At 36.7% G+C, this 9,732-nt stretch overlaps 2 protein-coding genes across 2 annotated transcripts; both read left to right on the top strand.

Annotated features, from left to right (window-relative positions):
• Positions 1 to 1,150: 1,150 nt before the first annotated feature.
• On the top strand, positions 1,151 to 3,919 carry LOC123659289. Its single transcript, XM_045594536.1, has one exon. It carries the CDS (start codon positions 1,151 to 1,153, stop codon positions 3,917 to 3,919), a length of 2,769 nt encoding a protein of 922 aa, XP_045450492.1.
• Positions 3,920 to 4,008: 89 nt separating this feature from the next.
• Positions 4,009 to 6,255, top strand: LOC123659288. Its single transcript, XM_045594535.1, has one exon. It carries the CDS (start codon positions 4,009 to 4,011, stop codon positions 6,253 to 6,255), a length of 2,247 nt encoding a protein of 748 aa, XP_045450491.1.
• Positions 6,256 to 9,732: the final 3,477 nt, after the last annotated feature.

Raw genomic sequence — 9,732 nt, 5'->3', positions numbered from 1 at the left:
AAAGTTTCCCTCGATTTCTCTGGGATCCCATCTGTACGCGCACAAGCAAGCGCGACGACGTCACGGCGACCGGCCTGCGCCGCCGCCGCCTTCACCGCGCCCCACCGTGTCCTTCTTCCCCCCTCCGGGCCCCCGCGGAGTCGAACTTTGAGCGCGAGACTCGACGCACGTTACACATTTTAAAATTATTGTCTGTTTAATACGCAATAAAGTTGTCTATTATTACTTTATTTTGTTTTGCTGAATTCATCGCAAACAAAGTGGCGACCGTGACAGGACTTACTACAGCCTACAGCAGTCTACAAGGTCATAACAAGAGGTCATAAGGACATACTTAGTGCTAACGGTCAAGTAAAGGGACTACAACGGACATCAGCTGCTTCGCAACAGGGCCTGGCGGACTATTTCGTGCACGATTCCGGAGGTCAACCTGAGGGAAGTGATCCGTTCCTATTTTTCCTTACTTTAAATTCCGTTTTCCTTTTTTTTTTTCTTTTGTGTAAAAAGCGTAGCTATTTCCTTGGGCATATTATTGAAGTATCTTGCTTTATGCGTACTTTCTCCGCCTGTTAGCTAAAGCTTTACAAAGTGTATATACGCTGACGCTTGCGCTTATATACTATTCTTATTCTTTCGACTCGTAAGCTAAATTATTTTTGAACAATAAAATCGTTGTTATTGAACTAATATTAATGTACTGAATGATTTTGCATTTTAAATAAAATAATAATTTTTAGCTTATATTACTACTATTAATTTATACTTAAAACTGAAGGTCTTTTATTACTTGCATGAACAATAAGGCTGTCTACTTATCTGCGTTTGCTATTTTTGTGCTTAATTAATTACCGATTGCTTAAATTAATGCGTTTTAAATTAGATTTTATCATTAAAAATAAATTGTCGTATGCAACAAAATTCCCATAGCAGATTATTTTCTACCCGCTTTTTAAAAAATAATTATTTCTTTGTTCCGCATTATTAATGCATTTTGCCGAACATTCCAGGGACTTCGAAGCAAGTACCACCTACTCGGGGTGTATTTAGCGTGATCAGCGCTGGCGGAATTGGAACAGCTGCGGCGGGCTACTGCGATAACTGGTTTGAGTGAACATTTTTACTTTATTTAATTCATTCTTTGTTCTATACAATGCCGGAAACTGAAATGAGTGGTTTGAAAGAACTTTTAAAGAAACGCAGTACGATTAAAGGTCGTTTAACTAAATTTAGAGAATATATAACGGTTTTAAATCAAATTAAACCTGCAGATTTAACTGGTGCTCAAGTAAAAGAAATTTCATTGAGATTAACTAAATTCCAAGAGTTGTTTACTAGTTTTGATGAATTGCAAGATCAAATTGAACTTTTAAGTACCGACCAGGATGAACAAATTAGAGAAAGAGACTTCATAGAATCTCAATTTTATTCTTTGATATCGACTACGCAGGAAATAATCGATTCGATTTCTCAAAGCAGGGATCGAGCCGAGGGTTCTGTAAATTCCAAGCTATCAGGCACTTGTTCTCATGCTCTTAATACAATCAAATTGCCCACGATTAAACTCCCGAATTTTGACGGGAACTACTTAAAATGGTTGGAATTTAGAGATACGTTCGACTCGTTAATTAATTCTAATGATACTATACCTACGATAAACAAATTCCATTACTTGAGGTCTGCTTTAGAAGGCAGTGCTACTGTTGTTATAAAATCCATAGAATTTACCTCTGCGAATTACAGGGTTGCGTGGGATTTATTATGTGAAAGGTATAATAATAAAAATATTTTAATAAACAATCATCTAAAGGCATTGTTCAACATCGAACCTATAACGCGAGAGTCTTACAAAGCTTTGCGTTATCTTATTGATCAAGTATCTAAAAATTTAAGAGCACTCGGAACGTTAGGCTTACCTACTGAGCAATGGGACGTTTTGGTTATATTTATGATGTCATCTAAATTAGATATTAATACAAATAGAAAATGGGAGGAATACAAGGGTAACCTCTCCGATTTACCTACGTTACTTGAATTTAAGACTTTTCTTCGTAATCGCGCGGATGTGTTAGAAACCACTCAAGGTACCCGCTCGGATAAACACACCCATGACTATAAGTCTAATTATAAGTCACAACAATCTTCTAAATCATTAGTCGCTGCTAATACGGAAGTGTCAAAACGGATTGTATGTAGTATATGTAAGAAGGACCACCGTGTGTATTTGTGTCCCGTCTTTTTAGAAATGAGTTTGGAGGACAGACAGAGTGAGGTAAATAAATTAAAATTATGTTCAAACTGTCTCCGCGAAGGGCACAATGCGCACAGGTGCCGTTTAAAGGGTTGTTGTAGGTCATGCAAGGGGAAACATAACAGTTTACTCCATAAAGAAATTTCAGAGGTTTTGAAGGCTGCACCCGTCTCTTTGGCAATAGCTGGCGCAAAAGAAGTACTACTGTGTACCGCTCTTGTAGATATAGTTAATCCACAGAACAATAGCTGTCAAAGGGCTCGAATATTATTAGATACTGGGAGTCAATCCTGCTTCATGACTACTAATTTCAAAAATAAAATGGGTTTATCTGTAAATCGAGTGAAACCTATAAACGTATCGGGTATAAATAATATCGGTTTTGATATATCTGAGCGCTGCTGTGTACAATTAAATTCTAGAGTATCTTCTTTTACGGCTAAGTTGAGATGCCTCATTGTACCTAGGATTACCGGTAGCGTGCCTAATAACAAAATTGAATTGCAGAACTTGAACTTACCATTAAACATCGAGCTGGCCGACCCTGCATTTTATCAACCAGCTGATATTGATATACTTATAGGCGCAGATGTTTTTTGGGATATTATAGGTACACAACAGATCAAGTTAGGTCAAGACAAGCCTACGTTGCTAGATTCAAAACTGGGGTGGCTTGTGTCTGGCCCAGTAGGTAAAAGTACTTGTAACGATAATTTTATGTGTAATTTTAATCAATTAGATATTTATGAAAGTATGAAAAGATTCTGGGAAGTAGAAGAGTTACCTACGACTAAAGATAATTTATTCTCTGTAGAAGAGCAATTGTGTGAAACTCATTTTGTAAATAACACTTCAAGGTTAAGTAATGGTAGATTTTCTGTTAAAATGCCGTTTAAAGAATCACCCGAAGATTCTTTGGGTGAGTCATTTTACAGTGCACGCGGAAAATTCTTGAACCTTGAGAAGAAATTGAATAAAAATTTAAATTTTAAACAAAAATACGTTGACTTTATTAAAGAATATCAGGAATTAGGACATTTATCAGAGGTTGATCGACCTTCATTCGGTTTTTATTTACCTCACCATGCGGTAGTACGTGAGGAGAAGGAAACTACAAAAGTGAGAGTCGTGTTCGATGCGTCTGCTAAATCATCTTCTGGGAAGTCACTAAATGATATCCAAATGGTAGGGCCTGTAGTTCAGAGCGATTTATTCGAAATTTTATTGCGTTTTCGTATACATAAATTTGTATTAACTGGGGACATTGAAAAAATGTATCGGCAGATAGAAATAGATAACTCTCAACGTCATTTACAGCTTATCTTGTGGCGCGAAGATGAGGAACAGCCTCTCAAAATATTAAAATTAAACACTGTCACTTACGGTATGGCTTCTGCTCCTCATTTGGCCACTAGATGTCTCTTGCAATTGTCTCAGGAATGCAATGATGAAATTGTTGCTAATGTAATTAAACGCGATTTTTACATGGACGATCTGAGTACAGGTTCAAATAGTGTCGATGAGCTCAGAAAAATATACAACGGTGTCACTCAAACTTTAGAGTCTGCATGTTTCCTTTGCGCAAATTTCGCACAAACTGCTCTGAATTATTTAAAAATCAAACTGATGTGTGCGAGGTTCGTGACTGGAACAAACAATCTAGCGTCCTAGGTCTTAACTGGTCACCCAAATCGGACACGCTTTTCTTTTCTACAGATATACCGGTTGACAATGTTATCACGAAAAGGACAGTTACTTCCATGACCTGCAAGATTTTTGATCCGTTGGGTTTATTATCTGCAAGCATTATAAAGTCAAAAATCTTTCTTCAACAATTGTGGAGTAATAAAATCGATTGGGATCAGCCTCTTCCTAGTGACGAAGCTAGTAAATGGACTTCTTTTATTCAAAATTTGGCTCAATTGTCATCAATAGTAATACCTAGGCATGTGTTAAAATATACTGATTGTGACATTGATCTGCATTGCTTTGTGGACGCATCTCAGCACACATATGGGGCCACTGTGTACTTACGAACCGTAGATAGAGAAGGGCACGTTAATGTACAGCTGTTATGCGCTAAAGCACGAGTGGCGCCATTAAAAACGTTGACGATACCACGCCTTGAGCTATGTGGTGCGTTGCTAGGAGCACGATTGTGTGCCAAGGTTATAGAATCACTTACTTGTAATATTAGCAAAAAAAAAATATGGACCGATTCTACTATTGTGCTAGGTTGGTTAAACACTCAATCCCGAAATTTAAAAACCTTTGTTTTAAACAGGGTAATCGAAATAAACGATCTTACTAAGGAATTCGCTTGGATGCATGTACCAACAGATCAGAATCCTGCTAATTTAGTGTCCAGAGGGATTGAACCGCAGCAGCTTCAGGATTCTACTTTGTGGTGGCGAGGTCCTTCCTTCTTAGCGAAGGAAGAATCTGAGTGGCCTATTCAAGGGTCCTTTGCAACTAATAATTTACCAGAGTTAAAAGTATTTACATGTACGAAAGTGGACACTAAAATTAATAACTGTTCACTTGTAAAATTCGAAAAATATTCTCGATATGATAAATTAAAGAGGATCGTAGCTTATGTCTTAAGATTTATAAATAAATGTCGTAAAAATGCTGTAAGTAATGATGTAATTGAACCTGAGGAACTGGAGAACTCGTTAATGTTGTTAGTTAAGCAAGCTCAGTTAGAATCGTTTGCTAATGAACTTTATACTATTGCTAAAGATAAAAGTTTGCCTCTTAAGTCTAAATTACTGCCTTTAGATCCATTTATAGATACGTTAGGAATTCTCCGAGTAGGTGGCAGATTGCAAAATTCAAAATTTGATTTTAATAAAAAGCATCCTATTTTATTAGACGGCAAACATCATTTTTCTAAAATACTCATGAGGCATGAACACATTCGTTTACTTCATGCTGGTCCACAGTTATTACTAGCTGCGGTACGCGAAGAGTTTTGGCTTATCGGGGGCAGAAACTTAGCTCGCAGCGTAACGAGAAAGTGCATTGTTTGTGCGCGTATGCGTGGTCAAGTGATAAAACCTATAATGGGTACTTTACCGTCTGTAAGAGTATCCTCAAGCTTCGCTTTTGATACTTGCGGAATTGATTTCGCTGGGCCTTTTTTAATTGCTAGCAAAAAGGGTCGTGGCAGTAATATAACCAAATGTTTCCTTGCACTGTTTGTTTGTCTTCAAACAAAGGCTCTGCACTTAGAGACGGTGAGCTCAATGTCTAGCGATGCTTTTCTTCTTTGCCTACGCAGGTTTGTGTCTCGACGGAGCAGACCTCAAGTAATTTACTGCGATAATGGTACTAATTTTGTGGGTGCAAAGAATGAATTAGGTAGGGTTCTTAAAGCCAGCCGTCAGTCCGTGTCCGATTACGCAAGCGCTGAAAAGATTAAGTTTGTATTCAGTCCCGCGTACGCGCCTCATTTCGGAGGAATCTGGGAGGCTGGTATTAAGTCAGCAAAGAGCCATTTAAAACGTGTAGCAAGCAATGCTTCTCTGACGTTTGAGGAACTAGCGACGCTTTTTACCCAAATAGAAGCAATCCTTAATTCCCGCCCGCTATCTCCTCTTTCGTCAGACCCCACTGATCTATATCCATTGACTCCAGGACACTTTTTGATTGGGCGACCTCTGATGTCGGTACCGTCACTGCCTGTCACCACTAAAAGGCCTAACAGATATGAGTTTATTGAGCAGCTGAGACAACACTTTTGGGAGCGTTGGCGCAGGGAGTTCATCGCTGAGCTGCAGCAACGAACGAAATGGCGAACTCGGCAGCGTGACCTTCAAATCGGCGACATGGTTGTCCTGAAAGAAGACCAATTACCTCCACTACGATGGCGCCTTGGGCGCATTACTCGATTGTACCCTGGTCCAGATGGCATAAACAGAGTAGCAGATATCTTCACAGCAAAAGGAACTATGAGGAGAGCATTCAATAAAATATGCCTTCTTCCAACATCTCCGGATGCCTAACTAGAGAAAAACGAAAGAAGAATAGTTTGAAAACGTCTTTCAACGGGGGCAGTATGTACGCGCACAAGCAAGCGCGACGACGTCACGGCGACCGGCCTGCGCCGCCGCCGCCTTCACCGCGCCCCACCGTGTCCTTCTTCCCCCCTCCGGGCCCCCGCGGAGTCGAACTTTGAGCGCGAGACTCGACGCACGTTACACATTTTAAAATTATTGTCTGTTTAATACGCAATAAAGTTGTCTATTATTACTTTATTTTGTTTTGCTGAATTCATCGCAAACACCATCATCAGATCCTGGTTTCCTTATCATGGTACCAAACTATGAATATCTCCTTTCCAACAAAAAAAGAATTATCAAAATCGGTTCATAAACGAAGAAGTTATCTCAGAACATACATAAAAAAAAAAAAAAAATATATATATATATACGGTCGAATTGAGTAACCTCCTCCTTTTTTTGAAGTCGGTTAAAAAATGTTACTCTAAATCCAATACGGCGGACTTCTACAGATGGTGGACCACGTGTTTTATGCTTTCCTATATGGATATCAAATGAAAGGTTTGCAGAGAGTAACTCAACAAATAAAGGGACGTTACTCTAAATCCAATATGGGAGATTTTTAAAGGGAGGAGTATGAAATGAAAGGACTTACTGAGAATACCAGAGTGAGAAATGTGTCCAGCGATAACAAAAAAAAAAAAAAATAGTAAAAATAAAAATTATTTTTAAAATAATTGTGTTTGCTCGCAAACGAAAAAAAAAAAACCGACTTCAATTACATCGACCAGTAATACAACGTAGATCGACGAAAAAATAGTCAAGCAACTACGCGTTATTAAAGATCACTCAAAAAGTAGTTATCAGATCTCAATAAAATTTATATGTGACCACATGATAAACATCAGCTTTCGATTAAATTAAAAATTATCAAAATCGGTACACCCAGTAAAAAGTTATTACGGATTTTCGAGAGTTTCCCTCGATTCCTCTAGGATCCCATCATCAGATCCTAGTTTCCTTATCACAGTACCAAACTAGAGATATCCCCTTTCCAACAAAAAAAGAATTATCAAAATCGGTACATCCAGTAGAAAGTTATGCGGTATAATACAACGTAGGTCGACGAAAAAAGCGTCAAGTAAAAACACATTATTAGATATAACTCGAAAAGTAGTTGTTAGATCTCAAATAAATTTAAATGGGACCAATTGGCACACACCACCTTTCGATTAAAACAAAACTTGTCGAAATCGGTCCACACGGGCAAAAGTTCTGATGTAACATACATAAAAAAAAAAAAAAAAAAAAAAGAAAAAAAAAAAAAAAACAGTTGAATTGAGAACCTCCTCCTTTTTTGGAAGTCGGTTAAAAATTATAAAAATAAAAATAATTAAAAAAAAATAATCAAATTTACTATACAACTAGGTTGGCAAACAAGCATATGGACCATCTGATGGTAAGCGGCTACCGTAGCTATAGAAGCCTGCAACACCAGAAGAGTCGCAAGCACATTACCGATCTTACCACAGACCCTCCTCAGGACCTCTCGCTACCTTACCCACCGCTGGACCACAACGCTACGAGAAAGCAGTGTTAATTTTGTGTGATTTTCTGTAAGGTTGCGGCCCTTCACCAGACGGACTCCATAAAACTATAGAACATATGGTAAATGTTACGTTTCCCATTAAATGAAACTTTAACGTTATTTTATGTTCAAGTTTCATCGTCATAAAAGCAAATTGTATAACAGGAGAAAATATGAATTATTATACATGCAAAGGTATCAAATGCAGATATGCAAAGCAGTTGGACGGTCGTAAAATTTAACACAATACATATGGATATACTGTACGAAATGAAACAGTTTTGAAAACGTTAGGACACTGTTATATTCACGAAAAGCAGAAAGTTCAGTCTTTGTACTGTACGGAAATGAATGTCCATACAGACCAGAAAAATTGTACAACATATAAAGGTTTGTTATTTTCACGTTTTTTGTTATTTTTCTTATCACGTTAAAAGCATAATTATGAAAAGCGTCGGGATTCAAATTGATATCGTTATTACATCACAGTAACACTTGGGTACAGTTTTTTTTTCATTATCATATTACAACAGCTTAAGTCAAACCTATTTTAATAAATTAGGAGATGTCATGTTTTCTGGTGATTATGGTTATCTGTTTGGAAATTTTAAGAAAATTGTCATCAAAACTCCACTCCATGTACCCAATATGTAAAATACAAATTAAGTTCATCTCAGAACTCGAAACACGCAAGTTGTACAATCGGTCACCTTAAAGCTAGTATTTGCTAGTGAATTAAGTTTAAAATTACACTACATGAGTAGCAGCAATAATTGCTAGAGATATGTGTTTATTATATGATATATGCGATCAATTTCCAATGAGAATTTGAAAAACTAACGCATTTAAATGAAAACACGAGACAGAGAAAACCAAAACATTGTACTTATAACAAAAGTCGAGTCTCCAGAAATAGAAATGGCCAATTAAATAAAAGCTTAGAAGTCTCCAGGTTCTAATTGATCTATAAATTTATTATTGTTTCAATTTATTCAGTTCAATATCATCTTTAGTTTACATTATATTATAAAGGGCAAAAGGTCTCCTGATATAATTATAATATTACTAGTATAAAAATTCTATTTTTGTAATTTTAATAAACCAATCAATACTTTTAATATTACGCAAAGTCAAATTATACGTGACAGTCGAAACAATGTCACCGTTGTCAGAAAAGTCACCTGAAAACTAAGATTTGTCAAAGAATGATAAATATGTACCCATAATCGGCTGGTTCTGGCGGCCGTGTATTCACAATTACCCACAATTTACAAAAAAATTGTTCACCATTACGATGCAAATGATGCGTTTTTGTTTAATCACTGTTGTAAATTGTTTATTGAGTTGTTTTATAGTTTTTTTTTTTTTTTTGTCTATGACTATTGTTATGTTTCCATGATATTTATATCAATATATCAATGTAGTTAATGTATTCTTATCGTATTACCTATATCTAATTTATAAATATATGTTAACTGTAATGCACATGTTTCTAATATCTATACACTGAAGAAATCTATAAACGTTTGATTGAAATAAATAATTTATTTATTATTATTATAATAGATACCGCTTTAGGTTCGCGATGAATCTACTACGGATATGATAATTTCAAATTCGCTTAGGTAGCTCTTATCTTTTTCGCAGCAATGTTCCTAAGTTTTATGAACTCATTGGTAGTGACTAAATCTGTAAATCAACTCACTCTTTGAAAAAAACATGATGAAGTTATTTAGCTTGATATTTTTATTTATCTTATGTTTGTGTCTCGTAGGCGTGTGTCTCGTGCGTGTGTCTCGTGGCCAGTGTGACAATATCGTCAACACACTGAGGTTACTCACTGTTCATTTTGATGCCATATCCGTTTCAATGGGCCTGGATCTTAAAATCGT

This window comes from Melitaea cinxia, chromosome 13 (assembly GCF_905220565.1).
Source record: "Melitaea cinxia chromosome 13, ilMelCinx1.1, whole genome shotgun sequence".
In the NCBI taxonomy this organism is placed as follows: Eukaryota; Metazoa; Arthropoda; class Insecta; order Lepidoptera; family Nymphalidae; genus Melitaea; species Melitaea cinxia.
Note: the sequence above shows the minus strand (reverse complement) of the source record. Positions and strands in the feature narration are given on the sequence as shown.

What these genes read in the sequence shown, in the direction of transcription:
- LOC123659289 (XM_045594536.1), top strand. Translation starts at nt 1,151, where the DNA reads ATGCCGGAAACTGAAATGAGTGGTTTGAAAGAACTTTTAAAGAAACGC.
- LOC123659288 (XM_045594535.1), top strand. Translation starts at nt 4,009, where the DNA reads ATGACCTGCAAGATTTTTGATCCGTTGGGTTTATTATCTGCAAGCATT.